The sequence below is a fragment of the Argentina silus genome (assembly GCF_951799395.1).
Source record: "Argentina silus genome assembly, chromosome: 22".
NCBI classification, from domain to species: Eukaryota; Metazoa; Chordata; class Actinopteri; order Argentiniformes; family Argentinidae; genus Argentina; species Argentina silus.
In genome coordinates this window covers 8,975,555-9,000,028 of record NC_139676.1, presented here as the reverse complement: position 1 = coordinate 9,000,028, position 24,474 = coordinate 8,975,555, and the positions used below count along the sequence as shown (strand labels likewise).

At 43.0% G+C, this 24,474-nt stretch overlaps 1 protein-coding gene across 1 annotated transcript; it reads left to right on the top strand.

Moving 5' to 3' along the window:
* Positions 1–6,151: 6,151 nt before the first annotated feature.
* rbm20 (RNA binding motif protein 20) lies at positions 6,152–22,403 on the top strand (the record flags this gene model as incomplete). Its single annotated transcript, XM_083694353.1, has 13 exons — positions 6,152–7,000; positions 7,566–7,627; positions 8,065–8,174; positions 8,786–8,877; positions 15,296–15,439; positions 16,085–16,216; positions 16,337–16,419; positions 16,756–17,554; positions 17,762–17,851; positions 18,665–19,253; positions 19,467–19,574; positions 20,531–20,652; positions 22,335–22,403. The coding sequence occupies exons 1-13, from the start codon at positions 6,167–6,169 to the stop codon at positions 22,401–22,403; spliced, it is 3,234 nt and encodes a 1,077-aa protein (XP_083550479.1). The 5' UTR covers positions 6,152–6,166.
* Between the last annotated feature and the right edge of the window lie 2,071 nt (positions 22,404–24,474).

The window sequence follows — 24,474 nt, the reverse complement described above, 5'->3', positions numbered from 1 at the left end:
GGAGGGCAGGGGCAACCTTACAGGGAAAGGGCAGCCGGCAGTAGGCAGTAGGCAGTGGTATGGAGGTGGTGGTGTTAGCATTAATGTTAGCGACAGTGCTAGTAGGCTGAGGGGCGAGGCACACCTCAGCCATTGGGCAGAGGTCATACTATAGTCTGTCGTGTATAACAGGAGTAGTAGTAGGGCATAACGTAGAGGTGGAGACTCCTCAGGGTCCACTTTCAGGTTGGTGTGACTTTTCTGTTCCCCCCCGTGGGGTGTTTTTGATACTAGAGATGTGTGTGTGTGTGTGTGTGTGTGTGTGTGTGTGTGTGTGTGTGTGTGTGTAGGCAGGATTATGGTTGTGCTTGATGTATAGCCAATTGAAGGGTTACCGTGTGTTATAAAGTTCTAAAGACCTGTTCCCTAACTGGTGTTTTTTTCGCCACCTTGTACCAATTTGTTACCTATCATAAAACTCTGTGGATTTGGCCTGTATGGGCTGTTGTTCTGTCTGAGTACCTTTCTTTGATCTCTTTGGAAGGGAAATTGTGTGTGGGAAGAACTGTGTAAAAGCTGGTTAAACTGTCAAAACGTACTTAATTTCAAGTACAGTATGGACCAACTGCAGAGCATTGTACTGGATTTATAATTTAGTTTGTTATAAGATTTGTTGAAGAGTGTTTTTTCTAGATTAACATTTGACTTTTGAAGTTTACTTTACTCCATGTCATATTGATTAATAAATTGTGTTATTATATATAGTGACAGTGTAACTATTCAACGTGGAGGGGTACATAAGCTTTATCATTGGCATATGCACTGAATTGCTGTAAGATTTATCACGATTTATCAAGATTTATCAAATAAGACTAACCTGGTAAAAGAAAGGTAAAGTACAAAAAATAAAAATAAAAAGATGATGATTACACACAAGTAACTTATTGATTATAAAAACTAAGTATGTAAAATAATAAAGCTGTCTCTGATCATATTACATTGTTCTCCACCGAGTGCTAACTAATTATTACTTAAAAGATTAATGTTAAGAAGTTATGGTGGTTTGATTTATTTGGACATTGATTTGTAGGCATTGTTTATAGACTTTCCTAATCTAATGATTTTGGTTTTACATATATTCATGTTCATGTTAATATTTACTAAAGAGTTATGTTAATATGTTTCCGCAAGAACAATTTACAAACTTTCTTTATTAGAAATAATTTTATTAGCATAAGTGCAAATCTAGACTGAATATGTTTTAGTTCTATATTTGTATTCCTAAACTGTATCTGTATGTTAAGGACACACTTGCTATATATATATATACAATATTTCACTAGAATTATATTTCGCAACTAAAGATAATCCTTGCCTGCAGTATGTCTTCAGTATGTCCGGCTAAGGCATTGGGGTAGTGTATGTTACCCATGTCTGTACAGTATACAGATACAGATACGGCATGACCACCCTACCATCATTTGTTATAGAATCAACACTTGTTGCTTTTCAGACACTCAACATAATATATTGGGGTGGTTATGGTTTCCTGCAGTCATTTGTCAGACTGGCAGTGACTGTCTGAAGGCTGGAGAGAAGGACTGTGATCCAGACAAATAGTTTTTCATACTGAGAAAGGAGCAGGGGAGCGGGCTGCAAATGGTGTCTGGTGGTGGTAGGTTCAGGGGAGGCTGGTGGAGGTATAAATCAGAGGACAGGCTTGTTGTAATGCATGGAATGGACTGAGGAACGGCATCAAACAGGTGTGTCCCCTGTGGTAGAGGGAGAGGATGGGTATAGGGAGAAGGAACGTCGGAATGAGAGGGTTACGATTTTTAGATTTTTGTTTATCAAGAAAATAGTTTTCACTTAGTTTCAGTTTGTTAAAACTATTTATTTCTCTTTTTTATATTGCACTTTTACACTACACAAATTGTTTGCGATCATTTTATTTGGACACTACCCTGAGAAACTAGGCACTGGAGTAAATTTGCTAATTGCACTGCAAGTATAACAATCTTTGGGGATTATGAAAATATTGTTTTGTTAGATACATGTTATTAAAGATAACTTTATTTGTCATAAACTAACTGTAAGTTCTCATTTCATTTGTAGCATAGGTTAATGAAAAGAAGCCAACAACATTGTGCTAATATTGTTATTTAGATACATGGTATTAAAGATAACTTTATTTCTTCATAAACTAACTTCCATAGCACAAGGAGTGGTATCGGAGTGGGCAATTACTAGGTTTTAAGTTGTATTCTTTTTTATTATTAGTAATTATTATATGTTTTTATAATTATTAAGCTTAATTTCATTTGTAGTATAGGTTATTCAATAAAAGCCCCAACTTTGTACTAAAATTGTTATTTCAGCTGACAGATTTGAATGAGAATGCCTTGGCTCCTAGTAAACCTCACCACAAACTCTTAATTCTAGGATCCATGAAGTACCACAAATACATGTTACTGTATCATACATTTATTTAATTAATAAATACTTTTCTTTAAACGAAAATTAACAAATTAAATATTTACCAATTGCTTATCATTAACTGAATAATGTTCTTTTTGTATATTATATAAAGCAGCATTGACTCTCATAATAATGTTTAAATGAGAAATCTTTATCAAAAGGAATATGTTTAAGCACAAACATCTTTGGCTATTTGCTATTTATGGGTATTGATGGGTATGTTATGAGTTACCTACATACTATATAATGTACGTTACATTACAATGCCAGCGAGCTGTTGTTCTCACACAACCCCCTAATTATCAAACATGCTGCCCCTCTCACTCCAGGTCCACACTAGTTAAATAAGACTGAACTATAAATAAGACTAAACTATAAATAAGACTAAACTATAAATAAGACGTGCATGAAATAGTGTTACATGAGAACTTGTCAAATACAAGCAGCCAAAATTAATTAGATTCATTATACTCACATTACCGATTAGATATTGTTAGATTTTGGAATGATTGTAATGTTATTTAAAAAACCCTCAATCAACTGTTAAAATGTACACAGTGTTCCAGCATGAGCCTTATTCCTTTTTCTTAGTTTTTAATAAACAATAACAAAACAATAATAATTTATGCCTTTAGCATTACATTGACAATTTTTAATTTAGCTGTTGTGCTAATACGTATGTACTTTTTGAAAATAGTACATTGATATAGTTATAGTTGTCGTTACAGTTTTTCTAAAACGGCAAACCTCCAACTCTATCAAGGGTAAAGCTAGACGTTCTGTCGACACATAAACTCGGCCATGACGTCATTTTCTGTGTGAGAAGCTTTTTCTGGTGTACAGGGAACAGGGTCTGGCATCTATTAAATGGTTAGAGGTACATAGCAGACACCAGACAGAACACTGATCTGTGTAAGATGCCTATGCACGAGACATTCTAAACTTAGGACATCAAAGCTGTGAAATATAAAGGGCCGAAATATTCTGAATGTTACACCAATTACACTGTCTTGCATAGAGCATATATTTTCTCTCTCTCTCTCTCTCTCTCTATATATATATATATATATATCACGATCTCTCAGCACTTTGATTGGTGTTAAACATGCCAGGAACTGCATCAGTATGACAGAGCAATCTGCTGTGCTGCTCAGCTCGAGAGGAACTGGCGTGGAGCGCAATCATTGGCCAATTTTGTGCCGTGTGACTGCTATACTGACAGTAGTTTGGAACCCGGGCCTCCAAGTGCGGCATCTAATTCCGCCTATAACACCCTTATAACACTCTGTTATAAAGACTGTTATAACACTTTGACCACCTGGCTTTTAATCAGTAAGTGACTGGGACATGCCACCTGGATCCAATCTGTTTTGTATCACGAGATTTTGTCAGAAGGGCCGAGCACGCAGTCAGCTGTCTGGGAGGCCATATTAGTATATTACGGGTTAGGGTTAGGTTGTGTGTCAGGTCAGGACAAGAGAGACGTATTTATAGATGTGAATCATCGCCTGGAGCATGTACATCTCCGTCAGCATGGTTGTTCTGATAAGAGTGTGTACAACAGGGAGCAAGCGGGCTGCCAAGTGTCCGTTGAAGCGGTTTTAACAGTATGCTTGCAAGCCTTACATACCTAAACCGTGAGTCTGAACACAGAGAGAGAGAGACAGACAGACAGAGAGAGAGAGAGAGAGAGAGAGAGAGAGAGAGCAGGTGTACATAATGTTCTTATGATATCGTATGATTATATAATTCAGTCATTGTGAATTCATGATTCATGAATTCAGTCTACATTTGAATGTGCTGTGTAGCCAGCAGATAATGACCCTGAGCAACTTAAAGCAGTGTACTGTCTAACAGAGTAAGGGTTAATTCAGTTTCCACTCGATGAATCCAATTCATTGACACAATTTACTGAATTGAAAACAGAATTGATCCCTGCAGCACATATGGATAACTTTAAATATGATCATATATTTATATATGGTCATCATGTGCATGCTTAACCACCTTTGATACTTGCCTCTATGGTTTTACTGAGTGACATGTCATAAACAGGACTGCCTGGTCCGTGTCTCGTCTGGTTGAGCAGGGGGGGTCATTGTGGTAGTCTGTTATTGCAGCTCTCTAAACCTATGGGACAGAAGGACAGGGCGGTTGTTTATGTGTTTTTACAGCTTGTAAGCCGTAAAGCAGGACTTTCAAAGATGGCCACAAGGCCAGTGGGTGTGGAGGTGTTGCCAGAAACAGGCAGTTAAAGGGGCAGCTGCTGTGGGGGTCCTAAAGCTCTAGTCTGTTTGCCACAGGCCTCCCATGCTTTAATATAGCAGATGCTGGTGCCATGATCGAAACTTTTATGTGTTATAAATGTGTTATTACAATGGTATGACAATGTTATAACGACGGCAACGATCATAATTCTGACATGCTTTTCAAAACAGAGCATGACAGTGCAGAATGGCTATCATTCATTTATTTTCGTGTAAAGTGTGGGGGATTGATTTCTTGGGAAAATATATATTTTTAGGAAATACCCAACATAACACGATATGTGGCATATCACCAGTTCATAGGGCAAATAAAAACTCTGTGAACATCAATCCCAGAATCAACTTTGCTGTAAGTCAGTATAACTGGTGTTCAATTTAGCAACAGCACTGACATGATGACTTTATGATGTGGTAATGTCGCTGTAAGACCATATGATAACTCCCCAAGGCAGTAGAACCACAGACAGCCAGGTGCTAATCCCAAAGATTCAGTTGCAGAAATTCACATTGGAAAATGACCCGGATCTTTTCATGTTCGTGGTGAAACCACAGCCATTTATCGAATCTTTTGACACATCTCAACCCCGGACGATACATATGTCAAAGCTGTTCCCTTGCATTAATCAGAATACCTGCATGTGTCTGAAATCCCTGAAAAAAAATCCCTGGGTCTGTGAAAAACAACATGGCGGAGTCAATTCGTGTCAAAAACAACATTCTCTTGGATCTCAGCCATGTCTTATCCAATTGGTCTCTCAGTTTGCACTGAGAGGGAAGGAAAGGGGAGGTGGTTCAGGTTAGGTGTCGGTGCTTCCATGGATGATGTGATTGATAGTAGATGGTACTAAGTTTAGCCAGCATGTGAGAGCATTCATCACAATATAAAAGGACAGCAGGCCAGTCAAATGAGGTCGCAGGCTACAGTACGTGGCTAAGTTGTGAACCGTTAATGTAGCTTGTCAAAAAGAAGCTAGTGCTAGCTAGTTTGTTCACCTATGCATGGTGGAGTCAAGTTATTAGGCTTCTCAGGCTGGTTTCTCTAAAGTGCAATAATTTATTAACCTGAAACCTGTTTTATAGCCTGAAGATGGTTTTATGACAACAAATATTCTTCCTTTTTTTCTTTTGTTTACAGTACCAGTGCATCCCTAACTTCTGTTCTTGTGTATTTACAGAACCAGTAATTGGAATTCATCTTTGTTTGTTTAATTTACAGTAACAGTGCGTCGGACACCCACGATAAGAAGGGTCTCCCGGTGTGCGCTCAGCTGAGTGGGGGTGGGCAGAACCCCCTTGTCCTGACCCCCGCCAGCCTCCAGCTCGCCCAGCTCCAGGCCCAGCTCACCCTCCACCGCCTCAAACTGGCCCATAGCGTTGTGGGGGGCAACACCAACGCAGCCACCGCCGCCAGTGTCCTCAACCAGGTCCTCTCCAATGTGGCCATGTCTCAGCCTCTCTTCAACCAGCTCCGGACCTCCGCCATGATGGGCAACCCACAGTCCGGCTTCCCCTCTGGTGCCATCAACTTCCCTCCTCCCAACACCGCCCTTGGGAACCTGGTGGGCGGAGGCTTCAACCAGAATCACAGTAATGTGACACTGAACCACTATGGAGGAGGTGTGGGGGGGCAGCAGCAGCAGCAGCAGCAGCAACAGCAGCAACAGCAGCAGCAGGTAGCCAATCAGAAAGGAGCAGAGTACGGCAAGAAGGCTGGATCAAACTATCCGTCGGATACAGACAGACGCGTCCAGTACGGTTTCCTGGGCGGGACCTCGGTGGGGTTGAGCAAAGTAGATGGGCAGTATGTGCCGATCAACACTCAGGCAAAGACTACGAACCATGCCGGGTTTCAGAGGGAGTTCTACGGACAGGACGGTCAACAGACTGGGTTTGGTGGTAACGACCAGAACCTGAACACTTTTTCATCCACTGGCCACAAGGAGCAATGGAAAAACCCAACAAACCATCCCCACACGGGGAAAGTGGATATGGCTTCCAATGTATCCACAGTGTGGAATGCGACTGGGCAGCCATTTCGTGCCAGAGGGGAACTGTACAACCCAGAGGAGCCGACATCTGAGCCCAAATTCAATCCCGGCGGCGGAGGCACCCAAGGGTTTGTGGGATATGCACAAACCCTGCAGGGGGGCGAGGAGACCCTGTCTGCGGGTTCCGTGCCCCTGCAGTCCCACCAGGTCAACGACTATCATGCCATGACACCCTCCCACCTGCCACACCAGTGCACCATCTGTGACAAAAAGGTCTACAATCTCAAGGTGGGTGAGCCTCCCTTGATGGCCACACAGGAAGTAGGGAGCACGTCACTTCCTGTAGAGAAACATTCAAACAAGCCCTGGTGATTCTTGGTGTTTATTGAATATATTGCTCCTGTATGCATAGTAAGGATGTTAGATATGTTTAAAAGTTAGATTTCATTAATGAACATATAAAGCGTACAGTAGCTTATCCCCTTCAGTTCTCTTCGTAGATCAGTGATTAAACCAGTCCTTAGTGATTAAACCAGTCCCACTAATTGGGGCCCTTAACTCAACACCTAATAGTTCATTTAGTGTGTGTGAAATGCCCTCTCCTTTGAACAGGTGTGAAAAATAGGTGTGTTTTATTGGAGCTGGCTGACAAAACAACATGGGGCCCACCACAGTTTTCGTTCCAGTTGTGGTTGCTCTCTGCTCCAAGTTGTTGCGCCTTTAATTGTACCCACCCATGAGCCCATCAGATGGGTATGTCAGGGGGTTCAGAGGAGAGAGAGGGGGGGGGGGGGGGTGGCTGTGTCAGTGAATCAGAGCTGACCGAGAGTGTGTGTTTGTGTGTGATTCTCAGGACTGGGACCAGCACGTGAAGGGAAAACTCCACCTGCAGAACCGTTCGCTGTACACAGAGGGGTGAGTTACGAGGGGGTGGAAATCGATTAGACAGCAAAAAAAAATCTCTGTGATCTAAAACCGTACCATCTGTCAAGAGGACGACAAGTGAAGACAAATGCGTAACACGTGTTTCAGTGTTGGTGTGAGTTGTTGAGGCTACGTCTCTCAGTCAGCTTCATGTGAAATCCCTTCCTAAAACAATTATCTTTTGACCTTGTTTTGAAACAGTGCTCCTCATACAGACCTATATTAACCTTAACTTAATGTTGTGCATTATGGCTGTATGTGGCTATTTTATACGCATAAGTTCATATCCCCTGTTGAGACATTTGATTTTACACTTATGTTCCATATACAGCCTTAATGGCTTCTGAATATGAGCTGTGTCACAAGATATAGTCAGACACGCAGGGCAGAGCAGTCGAAAGCTATAACCAGTCTTCTTTCATCCAAAGCCCTGCCGTGGCAGCCGGTGCAGTTCTCTACCCCGTCCCTGGGTCGTCGTCAGAAGGATGTCTTACCCCGGTGAATAACTCCATGGTTTACTCTGCAGCTGCCAATCAAGGTATGTCACCTTACCTCGGGTGCTCCGCACAGCCGTTGTTTGTCTTGAGAGCAGAAATATGTGTTCGAGAGTGATGTATGAGGGTGTGGGCTATTTTTATAGCTGAAGAGGGGTGCTCTTTTTGGATATTGCGAAGTACGGAACAGATCGGTCTAACTTGAGATTGTATGTTCTTATGAAGGCTTTGGATATTATTGTTACCAGTGTGCATTTGTATTTATTTAGTTTTTAAAGTTTTTTTTTTAAATGTTGAAATTGTATTTCTGGAGGATAATCATTTTTTTAAATAAACAAAATTATTAAGACTGGTTTTTTTTGTGCAGTGTTTCCCTTTAAATAAATTAAGTAGACCTACCCTTTAATTTTCGTACCAGGACCAATAATAAAGGGCTGTGTAATTTGGGAAAGTACTTTTAATTGTATGGTGTGCTTGTGAACTAAACCAGCCCTTTAAATCTACACCACATAGACAGAGCCCTGATACAAACCTAGCACGCATAATTAATAGAGCGTAATAACACACAACCAAGCCTGGGTAATTATTATCAATGTCTGTTTTTCCCATATAGCCAAGAACTAACACAAAGTTGAATTCCTGTGTTGTTTTCCAGATGTTTCCTCAGGACCGAATGCCTCGTATCTAGCAGCTGGAGCTATGAAAAATTACACCATGGCAGGCGCTGGATTTACCTCTGGGTCAAAGGTCGGTCGAATGTTTGTTTTTCACTTATAAAGATTAGGGAACGCTGTGCTGGCATAAATCAGCGTTTAATGACAGATTGTAGTCTGTGTGAGTGCGTGTGTGTGCGTGTGTGTGTGTGTGTGTGCGTGTGTGTGTGTGTGTGTGTGTGATATGATAGCACTCTTTGGGACTTTATGTATCTTCTCAGACCGAATTAAGCAGATGTTGAGCGTCTTTTCTTTCCCCCGCTTTCCTGGAAAGACGGAGGCATGTGAGATGAGGGGAGGGGGGGGGGGGGGGGGGGGGGGTGCGGCAACAGGCAACACATTTCTGCTATGTAGCATTTGTTTGAGTTTTTTTGATACTTTCATTTACTTTTATTAGATTCATTTGACAATGCACATCAATCAACATTTCTCTCAATGTACCAGATTTAGCCAGAAGGCAAATTTCATCTTTTTTGAGGGGGGAATTTCAATTCACATTTTCATTATTTTAGTTTTATAACTAAATGAAACATTGAGTGTTGCTGTTAACGTCCCCACATTTGTGTGCGTGTGGCGTTGCCAACAGTTACCAACAGTTGTTTTGGTTTTTACTACTGGCCTGGCACCCATTTGAATTTTGACTTGTTGGTTTTGAGGTTCAGATATTTCAGAGGAATAGCAGCAAAGAATTTCCGAGCTACCAGCAGTGTTGTGTCACTGCATGAGATTGGTTCAGACAAAACCCTTGTTGAGAGCTGTTGAGCCCCAACACCAGTTTTTGTTCCTGCTTGACAACTCTTTTCCATTGACACTGATACGCCGGCAAAGTGCCTAATTAAATGCTGGCTTGAAAATACATGTGTGTGACAGTACGAGGGAGTTCTCTTCGCTTCTCTTTAGCGATAAAACGGGTCTAATACGCATAACAGTACCTTAAGGGGAGATGTTGCACAGCTAGGAATAGCTTACCCCTTTTCTAGGTTGTTGGTTTTTTTAATCGAAATTTATGGATTTGTGTTTGTTTGTTTTGAGTTTTGAGCTAAAATTCTATCTTTTGTATGAATCGTAAACCTGTTTAATAAGTAGTAATTCGAGTATAAGAGTTGATTTTTTCGTGTTTATTTCATTTTACGGTAGTTGTTTTTGTTCATCATCCTTTTCAACAAGAATCAAATTCTTAGTTAATCTATCTCTGTGCTCTAACGTTGGCCAACAACCAGAGATTCAGTTTAATTTAATTGACATGTGCGTAAGGGTCATCCAATACGGTTGGTATGTCCCACGTGGTTGGTATGTCCCATACAGTTGGTACAGTCCATATGCTATGTGACAGAAGACCTTGGAAGGAGGTTTAGGTGTAAACGTATCACATGGGCTGTCATGAAGGTGTTCAAGAGGTCCTCTACATCACCGTAGAGGTGACAGGGGAAAACAGATTGACACTCACAGGTTACATTCAGGCAGCTGTGACACAACTTTGTGGATGGCACTATTGTGTTCAATGTTGTTGTCTACTTTACTACTGCTACTACTACTACTACTACTACTACTACTACTACTACTTTAACTAAAACTGTAAACTGACACATGGTGTAACCTTGTGCTGCACAAGATTGAGGAGTCCTTGACAAAGGCATACATTTGTTATTCGCTTTTTTCGATTTTGACAACCTTATTTCTGATAACAAATGGATTTATGTCAATGTATTCCCATGGGCCAATCAGATCAGCTTCCCCTGCCTTCCCTCAAATTCCTCCCTCCAAAACTGTTTTCTACTCAATGCCCTTGGACTTTGACATGGGGGGGGGGGGGGGAATAGCAGCTGTTGATGGTCCATCTATAATGGAGTCCGGACGCATGTAAAGCACACTCCAGATGAGGAGGAGGGGGTGAGTGGTCCAGAATGTGCCTGAGGAAAGGAGAAGAAAACCCACAAGGTGTCCAGCTTACACACGCCTTCAAGTGCACGCACACGACATACGCCAATGTACTAACACACACACACACGCACACACGCACACACACACACACGCACACACACACACGCACGCACACACACGCACACAGACATACACACATACACACACACACACACACACACACACACACACAGACATACACACACACACACACACACACACACACACACACACACACTCACACTCACAAGAGGCGTTGATAGAGGGGGATCAACTGATCCTGGGTATAAGCACCAACTGGACCTGTCTAGCCAGAGCTGAACGCCCCCATGGGGATGCCAACGCACTCTGTCTGTGGTTCATCCCACCACCCATAGGAGGGTGACGACGGAGTCTCGGGGAAGGCGGGAGAAGGGCTGGCACCGGCTCCTCTGTGATGTTCTGGGCAGAGCCTGTGGTGTGAGGTCTTACTTGGCGAGGTGTAGAGTGTCACCTCCGCGGCTCGTCAGGCTACTTCAGCTAAACATTTACCGGTGTCATTCGGCTACTATTTATCTCTATCGATAATTGAGGGAAGTATTTGCGCTGTTTTCTGTCCAGGTTTGCGTATTTTGGAGAAGTGGGAAAGATAATTTGAGAGAGTGATATCCATCTACACTACAGCGTGTGTGTGTGTAAGCGCGTATCAATGACAGGGCCCTGCTAGCATGTGTAGCTTAGTATTCTGATCCTAACTGACATACGAATTGAAGTATGTTTATATACTCTATAAAACTCTTCCACATTTCTTCCTTCGAAGATCATAGCAGCACCACTTGTTACTGCATCAACCATGTGTTCCATTATTTATTGTTACCAGGCAACAACTTTTGGATGGAGCGGATGATCATTTGAAGTGAAACTCCTCCAGAAACTTTACGCATCCATTTGACACTGTTATTTATGAGTGCTTTCATCGAAGCAGTGGGAAACATTGTGTCCATGCGCCAACGTTAGCCCCTATAAACACACGCCTATCTGAAAACAACAGATGGAACTTTTACAGTTTGGAGAAAAATGCAAGCCTTGTAGCCGCATGAATGTGCTGGACACACAGACACACACGCACACGCACATGCACACGCACACACACACAGACACACACACACACACACACACACAGACACACAGAGACACACACACACACACACACACACACACACACAGACACACACACACACACACACACACACAGACACACACACACACACACACACACACACACACACACACACACACACAGTAAAACACATACGCACAGCACATGGCCATACCTCACTCTGCCCTTGCAATAACCAATAAAGTCTTTTATGTTAAGAATAGTTCTTCTGATTTAAATGTATTATTTACTTGTGACTGCATGGCTCGGTAATATAGTTTTACACAGTAGTTCGACATGGTGAAAATACACAAACAGAAATAAACGTGGGATTACACTTAACAGCCATCCTAAACTAAACAAGAATTGAGCCCCCTAGTGCACTCACAGCTCCACGGGAGGCCTCGGGGGTCCAGGAGTTGAGTTTCTAACTGGGGGGGAATGGTAATGCGATCCCCGGGACTACCGTGCCCTCTTTGTAGGAACATGGGGAGAAACCGTGAAACCAGTGGTCATCAGCACCTCGGTCCAAGCAACAGGGATCCCGCTTTGAATAAACATACAGGAATGTCGCTTGGTGGGGGGCCAATCAGTTAAAGTTGAGTGTAGATCTAACTGTCCCTTGCCCCTCTGAAAGAACCCCTCTCACCTACCCACCCACCTGTCGGCTCAGACCCATTTGTCTCGACGAAACAGGCCTCTGTTTAAGGGTCTATATTTGTTTCTTTTTTCTCTGTATTTGTTTCTCAGACAAAGAGTGAAAGTATACGTTTGCTTGCAAGTTAATTTCTGGTCAATGTCAAAACATACACACACACAGTATGAAGACATCCTCCAGAGAGGCTACCTCTCTTGTTTAAATGAATTGCGAAAACATTTCAAATGAACTCTGACTCTCCAAAATTCAGGGTCCACGTTGATGTAGTATAACATGCCTTTCACAAGTCATCTCAGATATGGTATCGCTGCTGTGACATTTGCAGGGGCATTCGGTAGCTTGCTGCCTCATGTACTACACTTATACAGTAACATCAGTAGCTGAGTTATAGGTCAGGCAGTGTGTCATTGTGATACAATCTTCCCTGAGAAACGTAGCCCCCGTTGCGTTTACGAGATGCGTGCAGTAAATCATCCGCCATCGGCAGGGCTGTGACTCCTAATCAACAATCACCATCCACAGCTACTACAGATCAGCTTTCAGTCCATCACTGATAGGCCAATCTTATCATTCAATCGCTGATTCTCTTTTTGCTTATTATTTGAATTATTCAAACCAAACGGTCAGAATTTGGAGTGGGCACAGTAGGTTATTCTCTTGAATGACTCATACCGCGTCAGGCATGTTCTCCATCCCGCTAATAGTGAAGGTTATCTGAGAATAGCGTAATCTGGTCCTCGATCTGCAGTTAATGGCAATATCTAACCCAAACAGTGACACTTTACAACTGTGAGGTCAGGCTGTGGATGTCAAGCTATGAAGCCGGTAGCTTGAACAAGCCCCCAAAACCCAGGGACACATTTTTTTACGAGGCAAACAGAGAGTGACTCTTGTTCTCTCCTACATTTCAAGGACATTAAGATGTTGCGGGTTATTCCTGTATCTGTTTATTGGGCCAAGCCGTCTTTGACCTTTCTTATACATTCTAGCGGAGTGGGAGAGAGATCCTGGCAATGTGCCGTTAATAGAATTATCACTCTCTCATCTGAAACTGTTAAAGTCGGGTCGCGGGCCAGAAGCAGTTAAACAGCGGTATTACGACCCCTGCAATCAGGCTTTGGGAGATTAGTGTTGGGTTAGGGCTGAGGATACAGTGGCACAGTAGCACATTCTTCCCCCAACATGTAATAGCTTACAATATAAAGTACTTAATGTTCTGATTCATTTAGTTTCACTTAGTTTCGCTGTAGTTTAAAACTCAACAAAATTCAGTCTAAAATCTCAGTGTTGTTGCCGTATTTGTGAAATACATTTTAGACGTGATTTCTATATGTTAGAGCCTGGTCTCCTATAGGCCTATGCACTAAGAAAAGCTTTGCTGACATTAATTTTTGGAAACATGGACAGCTTGTTGTCACCCCCCCCTCCACCATGTTTCAGCATCTGTGACAACTTTCGATTTCCTAACTGTCTCAACCCTCCCCTCCCAGCCTGTTGCCCTCTGCCCTCTGCCCTCTGCCCTCTGCCCTCAGAGTACCTGTTGTAACATGTCTGTTAGTGCTGGATTTACTCTGAAAAAAATCCCCAAAAAAACACGGGGCCCCCTAGGCTGCTGACCCAGGGGGGTTGAGGCCCGCCCCAGACTGTTCCACACATGGGCCTGTCCGTCAGGCTTGGCGGGCGGCCCGACTGGCCTGGGAAGTAGGAGCCCCGTTAAGGACAGTTCACTCAAACCGGGGACTACGGGACGTCTTTCACTCTGTTTGTTTGTGTTTCTCATAATCACATTGTGTCATGTTAGGGGCGGAAGGCCAGGCGGTGCGCACCCGGGCCCATGAGGGAGGGGGGGGCGGGGGATTAACAGAGTGATTAGAGAGCAGTGTTGATGCTCTCTTTATTCACTCACTTTGTCAACCATTAGTCAGAGGCCAATGGTGTTTACATCAGAGCTGCCCTGTGGTGTCAGTTACACCACTGAGGGAGGGGGGAGAGGAGGGGGGAGGAAGGGGGAGACGGGGATAGAGAGAGGGAAAGGAGGGTAGGGCGAGGGTAGGTGGGCGGGTGGGAGAGAGGGGGGAGTTGGCTTTTGAGCAGCAGGCGTGCTATACAGAGAGGGAGGCGGGCGAGAATGGGGGAGGGAGAGGGGGGAGGGAAAGGGGGAGGTTGGGGAAGAGAGGGAGGAGAACGGGGGATAAATATACTTGGCAGTCCAGGGGGATTAGTGACAAAGGGTCTGGGGTATCTGGCCCAGTCAGCTGATGTTCCCAAATTTAAACGATAAAACTCTCATTATCACTATGACAACGCTCCAGCAGGCTTATTGATAGATACATTAATGGTAGACACCAGGGGAGACTGGGGGAGGTAGACACCAGGGGAGACTGGGGGAGGTAGAAATCGGAGGACGGGCTAATTTTCTACCTCCACGAGCCCCTGGTAGACACCCTGAGAGGAAGAAATGTCCCTCTATTGAAGGACGAATGAATGAGAGACCAATAGAGACTAATACTGTAGGAGACAACAGTTTCCCACAGTCTACTGTATGTGCCTGAAGCAAGGCTTTGAATACCATCAACCATCATGTGCGATGTTAGATTATGACATGCCTGTAATTATTGACCTCTATAGCGATTTTACTGAAGAGTGTAGAGCTATTGCAGTCAAGTAAGTGTGTTCTAATGCTGTGTGTGTGGGGGCATATTTGCTAATGTGCACTTCCTGTCTCTTGTGTAACAGTTTCCTCCGAGGAAGTCCATCACAGGACGGGTGGTTCACATCTGCAACCTCCCAGAAGGCAGCTGCACCGAGAATGATGTCATCAACCTGGGACTTCCGTTCGGCAAAGTCACCAACTACATCCTCATGCGGTCCACCCATCAGGTAAAGGAGTACAGTAGTGCCAACTTGGCGCCAAAGCTTTCGGGGCGGGGGGGGGGGGAAGGATGATGATGATGATCCTGGATAGCAAAAAAGAATCCGGATCCAGGTTAAACGTTTTGAAATACTGGGCCCAGATGATTATCTGAATGAGGCGTGGGGCTCAAAAGCCTGCACACCCAGAAGCGCTCCAGGACCAGGGCTGATGGTGACCACTTGCTCTCAAATAACGATAAACTCTATTACCATAACCAGATATAGAATGATGTCCCTCCAAATGACATTGCCCTTTTCTCCAATGGTCCATCCACTATTTTATCACAGTTCATGATGTCTCACTTAGACCTACGTTTCATTTATCAGATATGTAATTAACTCCTTCATCACTGCGATCCGATTAATGGCCTTGATACTAAAATGATGGTGTTGGTTACTGGGATTAATTCAAGAATAGCAACTGTCCTGATGATTTATCATTGCTCATGAAATTTGATACCTTGTGATGAGTTTAGAAGATTTGTCCGGACCCCTGTTTGACATATGTTATTGCAAATATGTTTGCACTGACATTCTTTAAAAAAAAACTAAAACAAAAAAAAACATTAAACTGTCAGAAACAGCTGTCTAAATTTGGTTTCTCTCTCACAGGCCTTTGTGGAGATGGCATACATTGAGGCTGCCCAGGCCATGGTTCAGTACTACCAGCTGACGCCGGCCATGATCAACGATCAGAAACTGTTGATCAGAATGTCAAAGAGATACAAAGAGTTACAGCTCAAGGTGTGTTCCAACAGTTTCAATCAGTGTATTTCATACTAATTAACTTTTGTGCAATTAATGGTTAAGTTATAGTGTTAAACTGCTATTAATTTATATGAGTCTTTTTTCCCCTTTGTCCAGAAACCAGGTAAAGATGTGGACTCGATCATCCAGGATATCAACTCTCAGAGAGAAAGGGACGATGTTATGCAGGAGATCAATCAGTAAGAAAAACCTTTTTTGTCTTTTCTCTCTTTAGTCTTTCTCAGTCTGCTGGTGTGTAAACGTCTGTGCATGATCCCTTGTTTGAGAGGGAATGAAGGGGTCATTAAGTAATTGAAAGGTAAACCGGAACAAGGAACAGTCCTTATTCCACTTACGTACAGTGATAAAGCAAACTGCTCAACTTTATTATGTTATTTTACAATTTTAATATATACAACATGTTAATATGTTGTTGCTGGGATGATTTCAGTTTCACTATGCACATATAGGGGGCAACGTAATGTAAAGTGTGACCACTTCTTGAGTTTGAACAACATGTCTATTTTTCTCCTCAGCTATGTCCCAGAGAGAGCCAGGTCCCGTAGTCCCATCAGAGGTTCTGTGAGCCCCCGCTCCCACAGCCCCAGCTTCACCTCCTGCAGCTCCGCTCCCAGCCCCCAGGGGGCGCCCTGCCGAGGGCCTGAGCGTGGCAGCAACGGCCTGGGTCCCCGCCGAGGCTCCTGGGACTGGACGGCCCACCTGCGGAGGGGGGGCGAGGAGGACCGGGAGAGAGAGCGGGAGAGGGAGCGAGAGGAACCACCCTGGAGGAACGGGGGGAACGGCGTGGATGAGGACCGGCCCAACGGGAGGATGCCGGAGCGTAGGAAGATGCCCTACCTGAAACCCTCGGACCGGATCAGCCCCAGATCAGCGGAGGAGAGAGGAGGAGGGGGAGGAGGAGGTGGAGGAGGTGGAGGTGGAGGAGGAGGGGAGGGGAGGAGGGAAGGAGGGAACAGAGACTGGTACCCCCGCGGCAGCCCTCAGGGCATGCCTTTCCCCTCTTACAGGAACCTGGAGGAGGAGTTCTACAAGGAGGAGCAGATGTACAAGGGTACAAAGGAGCAGATGTACAAGTCGGAGAAGCCTTCCAGGCCACCGTACCAGAGGCATGAGGTGAAGTCTAAGAGGAGGGACGTAGGGGAATACCATCGGTCCAGTCAGAGACACTCAGAGTCAGACCTGTTGGAGCCAGAGTCTCTCCCTGCTAAGACTCCTGAGGACAGGAGGCTGGCCTCGCCGCCCAAGGGGAAGAGCAAGAAGACAGCCAGGAGACACACCCCAGAGAAACAGGAGAAAGATACGACTGAGAACAGTGTAAGCTATAATGGAGTTTTCTTTCCATTGAGTCCGAAGGTGCAATGGATTACACTTGTTAGATACACAAATAGATAGTTATAGGCATTTAAAAACCTTTGTGGGAAGCTAAACCAAATTGTATGCATAGTAATCGTTTGAATAATGGCACTTCTTAACTTATTAATATCATACACGATTCATTTGTTATAGAGAGAAGCCCCTGAGGATCAGCAACAGAAGGAGAAGTCTGTATCTCCTCAACGAAGTGTCAAGCACACAGAGGCCACAGACTGTGACAGAGACAAGGACAGTGAGGTAAATATCTAGATACTGTAGGACCTTTATGACAGGGTTAGGGTTAGGGTTAGGGTTAGGGTTAAGTGGTAGTATTAGTAGCAGTAGTATTAGTAGTAGTAGTAGTAGTAGTAGTAGTAGTAGTAGTAGTAGTATTAGTAGTAGTAGTAGTAGTAGTAGTAGTAGTGGTAGTAGTAGTAGTAGTAGTAGTAGTAGTAGTAGTAGTAGTAGTGGTAGTATTAGTAGTAGTAGTAGTAGTAGTAGTAGTAGTAGTAGTAGTATTAGTAGTAGTAGTAGTATTAGTAGTAGTAGTAGTAGTAGTGGTAGTAGTAGTAGTAGTAGTAGTAGTGGTAGTAGTAGTAGTAGTAGTAGTAGTAGTAGTAGTAGTAGTAGTAGTAGTAGTGGTAGTAGTAGTAGTAGTAGTAGTAGTAGTAGTAGTAGTAGTAGTAGTAGTAGTAGTAGTAGTAGTGGTAGTAGTAGTAGTAGTAGTAGTAGTAGTAGTAGTAGTAGTAGTAGTAGTAGTGGTAGTAGTAGTAGTAGTAGTAGTAGTAGTAGTAGTAGTAGTAGTAGTAGTAGTAGTGGTAGTAGTAGTAGTAGTAGTAGTAGTAGTAGTAGTAGTAGTAGTGGTAGTAGTAGTAGTAGTAGTATTAGTAGTAGTAGTAGTAGTAGTAGTAGTAGTAGTAGTAGTAGTAGTGGTAGTAGTAGTAGTAGTAGTAGTAGTAGTAGTAGTAGTAGTAGTATTAGTAGTAGTAGTAGTAGTATTAGTAGTAGTAGTGGTAGTAGTAGTAGTAGTGGTAGTATAGTTATTAATTCCACCCCTCCTCTCTGTCGTAGCCCGAGGAGTGGGAGAGTGGGGACGACACGGAGGGCGAGTGCTGGTACCCGAGGAACATGGAGGAGCTGGTGACGGTGGACGAGGTGGGCGGAGAGGACGACTCCATCATCGAGCCGGACCTCCCAGAGCTGCAGGAGGAGGCCTCCGTCAAGGACCCCACGGAGGAGGCCCCCCGGTGCGCCTCCACCCCCAGCCCCTGCTCTGAGATGGAGGAGACCCTCCACAGGGAAGAGATCCATGAGAACAGAGTGGTCATGGAGCCAGCTCCAGAGGAGAAACCTGAAGAGAACTCCATAGTCTCCAACTGTAAAGACCAGCCACCGGTGGTTCTGGGGCTGCCGACGTCGGACCTCAACGACTTCCCCAGCCAGGAATTCAAGGAGTCTCTAGAGGAGGCGTGTTCGGGTCAGGAGGCTAAAGCACCAAAGAGCGGGCCGCCACAGGAAAATCTGACCAATCACGTTCCTAGCGAGTGTGAGAGCAGCAAGTCCCAGGATGTACATAAGAGGGAGGACGTAGTGAAACCAGCGTCAGTCACCGAGCTGGAGAATAAGGAGATACAGAAAAAGGCTGAAACTCCAAAAAAAGGTCTAAAATATTTTGTTGTACTTTCAGAGAAATATTGCAATAATACAAACAAATATTCCTCTCCTTCATCTCCTGTACTTGATACGATTAGAAAGTACTGAGATTGTGGATACTGAAAAAATAATATAATTTGAGTTTTATTTTTTGGAGGGTAAATCATTATTATGAATGAATCAGCTAATGATATTGTGCACATTATGTTTTCTTTTACAGGCGTACAGAATTCAACACACAACCCATGTCTGAATCAGACTGACATAGAGGCTCCCTCACCTTCACGGGAGCAAGACAAGGCCATCAGTGAACACAGCATCCCACTGGGTAAGCACAGGCACCTCTATCATTATTCATTTATTTTTTAATTCCTTATTATTCGTTCATTATTTATTAGTTCATTATTATTAGTTCATTATTATCCGTTAATTATTTATTAACTCACACTTACACAGTAAGAAGCATATTTAGTCTGCCAAAAGTCTGTCACTTTTTTTTATTAACAAGCACCCCCTAGTGGAACATGATTCTGTAGTGTAGCTTTAACAACTTTAACAATGCTCCCTTTCCTGGAAAGAGGAGCATGCATTGTTGCCTACTTCTATTACCGAGAACTAGTTGTGAAATGCACCCCATTCGAGATATGTATTTATGTTATCATAAGGTCTGGAATGACACACACACACACACACACACACACACACACACACACACACAACATATGTAGTCACCTCCATATTTGGTCACCTGACACCCGCCGTCTTACATTGCATGCATGACAAACCCTGTGGTGAATGCACACACACACACACACACACACACACACACACACACACACACACACACACACACACACACACACACACACACACACTCACAGACATAATAGCGGCTATCCACCATGAGCGTTGGTGCTATTTCCATCACATGACGTCCTTTGAGTGAGTGAGTGTGTGTGTGTGTGTTTCAGGGCTGTGGCCATTAATAGCATGGCTAAGATAAGTTCACAATGGACCAGTGTCTGTTTTTCTCCCTCATCTGTCCCATAAGATAATGGACCTAATCAAATAGATTTTATTGTCCTCATATCTAAGATATGATAATAATAAAAAAAAAATACATGATATTGTAAACTGTAAATAATTGTGTAAAGTGTAAATAATTGATTATCATACAGTGAAAAGAAGGGATGGTTCTATACAGACATTAATCAGAAACATAATTGTGTCATTGGCTGGGACATGGCACGGTTCTGTTGACTGATTGGTCTGATGTTGTTCTAGGGGTGGAGTTCATCGTGCCCAGGGCGGGCTTCTACTGTAAGCTGTGTGGGCTGTTCTACACCAGCGAAGAAACAGCCAAGACCTCCCACTGCCGCAGCACCGTCCACTACAGAAACCTCCAGGTGACATACACTATTACTATACATGACTATGATCATGCTGATGATGATAATCATCATCATCATCATCATCATCATGTTCATGATGATGACATGATGACAACTTGAATTGAAAGTGATGATGATGCGCTTCATTGGGGGAAACTGTATAATTCAACCCCTACCAGAAGTGTGACATGTATTGGTTATGGCCACAAAACGTATCACTAGCATGATTCCTAAGGCCAACCCCCCCCGCCCTCCTCCACCCCCTACCCCCCAAAGAGTTGGGTTAGCATATATTACTTACATGACTCCTAAGGCATGGCATCCAATCATATGACAAAGCACGGGATACACAGATCACTCCCTAACACATTAGTCCACAACAGGGACTGAAATAACATCCCTTTGGCTTCTGATCGACTCCCACCCAGAACACAACATACAGGCGGGCAGCAAACCCCAAACTATGAGTCTGTCGGCAAGCAGCAAACCCCAAACTCTGTCTGTTGGTGAGAGGGGGAACAAGTCCACTGGCAGTATTTACATAGCGGTGTGTCAAAAAAGTTGATGTTCGATGAGTGAGCAGGAAAGAGGCTGTTGCTTAGTTTGGTCTCTTGGGAATCAGCTTACTCTAAGCGGTCCCTCCCGCTCGGATCAGTTCAGCTGGCGTGGTCATTCCTCCTGGTACCTCAGAGCCAGCCCTGAGAAAGGACGCAAAGGCCCTAATCCAATTCAATCAATTGCAGATAAAAGCAAACCTCACTATAGATTCACTCTTTCACCATTTTAAAAACCCATACACCACAACATCTCTTCCTCTCCCCCTGCGGACATGTCATTGGCTATTGATAGGAAACCACACTTTCCCTTTAAATATCGTAAAAAAAAACAAAAAAAAAAAAACATTCAGAGTGAACTTGCTGTGTAATTTGTCTTCATTCGCAACTGATTGAACTGGGGCCTCAGGGTTGTATTAGGTTTCTCATTAGTGTCCATCCAGCAGCATCCACCAACCGCCAGCCCTTCCTTCCTGAGCCGCATAGCTCAGGCTGGACAGAGGGAGAGATTCCTTCACATTTGTTGGATTAAATTCCGAGGGGAAAAAGATTCAAAAACAGTTGCTCTGTCCATCAAAGCTGGGGGGCTGCGTGGTGGTGGAGAAGGAGGAGGTGTGTGTGTGTGTGTGTGTGTGTGTGTGTGTGTGTGTCTGTGTCTGTGTCTATGTGTGTGTGTGTGTATGTGTATGTGTGTGCGTATGGTGCACTACAGTGTATTCTGCTACCCTCTGAGCTAAAAGCGGGCTGGCGATGATGGTTTTCACCTTTGACACGAGAGGGAATTACAGCGTACATGGAGGGGTTAATGGGTCTGCCTTGTACAGTATGATGCAGATTAAGCACCTGCCTCTCTGAACTCTCAGGTTTCAGCCTCCCTCCTTTATTTTGGTGTCAACCATACGGTACCTCCATACGGTACCTCCATACGGTACCTCCACACGGTACCTCCATACTGTTTGTCAGGCTTAGGAGTCGCAGATGTGAGCCGATAAAATGTGTTTAACAAAGACATTTGTTCAATTAAATTAAATTGAATTAAATGTACGTTGGATTATCTGAATTGTAAATATGCAGACATTTTAAAGTCAAATTGACCGTGCCGAAGCAGAACTCATCGTGCAAAACACTCTCCCTTTTTTCCAGAAGTACCTGACTCAACTGGCAACAGAGAGTTTACTTGGCACGCTCTCTGACCCCGAAGCTACGGAATAATCTTCATCAACTGTACCATACAGCCGACAGGAGTGGATAACGCTGTGTGTGTGTGTGTGTGTGTGTGTGTGTGTTAGTGTTTGTGTATGTGTGTGTGTATGGCTTTGGCTGACACACGGAAGTCATGCTGAAAATGCACTGGTCATGGAGAGAGAAGGATTATTTGGGAGTTGCCTGGACAACAGACTGGACTTTATTGTTGCTGAATCGTGACTTGTTTGATTTTGTACATAGTAGTGATATACTGTGATTTTTAGTAAGGTTTCAGTGTTTCGTTGGATATTGCAGTAACCCAACACTTCATATCTCTCCCCATTTTACATTGTGCTAAAAATGAAAGCTAATCACTAAAGATGTGTGTTGAATTGAGTCATTATCAGTATCATTATATCATTATCATTTATTTTAGTCTCGAAGAGTCAGGGAGATTAGATAATGTGTATTCAGTTGCAAAATGCCTTGAAAATATTGTATTCACATGAAAAATGCCTTGAAAATATCTGTCAGTGGTAGATGTTGCAAAGTTAAAAGTGATCCTCAGGTTGGTTGAAAACTTTTTGAATGTATTTTTCAATACACAATGTCTTGTGTATAACTGTAAGTTATAAAGGCCTATGCTTGTTACTGAACCTATTGTGCCTGAAATAAGGAATAACATGAATATGGTTCCATTTGAACCAAACACTGTTCTCAGCCCAAAGCGTTAGAATAATTTAATTGACAGTTTATGAGCAGTTTTTGGCATAATGGTTTAGTTTGAGTTTTTCAGTCCTGTGTTTAATTTCATTTAAAAAAAAACTAAAAAAACTAAAAAAACATTGATTCATAAATCAAGTTCAACATTTTGCCAGTAGCCTATGTAATGTATACAGTGCCTTAACAGTGTTGCGAAACTTCAACTGGACCATGCATATTATTATTTATCTGAGTTAAGTTAAAGCGTGATTATGAGTCAGTAAAAGAGATTGGAAGGGCAGGAGTTTAAACTTGCCTGCCCTCTGTTTTGTACACTGTGAATACTGATACTCAAAGTTGTAAGATGGTTATGTAATTTGTTGACCTTTTCTTATTTTTTTCTGATGCAAACACTTGAATAAACATTTTAAGAGAGAAAGTCTGTGTCATTTGTGTCTTAATTGCATTAACCACCAATGTCATGCAAAATTAGAATTGTATAAATATTTAATGACGCCTGTAATGATTTGAATAAGCTATAGTTACAGTTAGATGCTTGTCCACTGGACTCGGGGGAATATAGGATATTAATTTAAATTGAAAAATCAATCATTACATTTGTATGTGATTGAGTCATGACAGAATGTTTGAAGAGGACTCCCTCAAGTGCTGAGGCAGGATATTGCACTTGTAAGACCACACTGCTCATTGCATTATCTTTCTGAATACTCACCAACGAACTATTGGACACTTCATAAGCCAAATGCCCTCGTTTGAATTAGACAGATAGAACGTTGCAATCAAACTTTCGTGGAAAAGCACTAAAAGTACTAGATCATTTCTAATTCACACATATGCAACACATAATTTGTCAGTATGTGAAAATGAACGTTGTAAAAAAAATAAAAAAATAAAAAGACCAAAAAAAAAAAGGATTTGGGGTGGGATGTTCCTTTTTAAATGTACAGCTGTGCAAATGACGTCTACCAACAACAGAGTACTGGACACGATGTTCCTATAGAATGGCCCATATGAACAAACTGTTCCAACTTCAACTGCCAAGGCAAAGGGAGGCATTTGCTGTTTCTAATGGTGAAACACAACTATACAAGTTATCTGAACTTTTCCCCAATACATAAATGCGGTCATAATGCATGATAATGTGAAAATTAATGTGAGTTTTTTATTTATTACATTTCTATGACACATTATTACATAAAACAGTGCCTGCTGTTATGAAACCCTCAAGATAGGGGGCAGCAATGAACCAGTTACAATTCGACCATACAGAAAATGCGAGAAGCAAACTTCATTCGTCATTTTCATTGGTGCCCTTATTAAAACACCTCCCGTTTAGCCAATCAGATGTCTCCAACACAATTCTATGTGCTAGAGT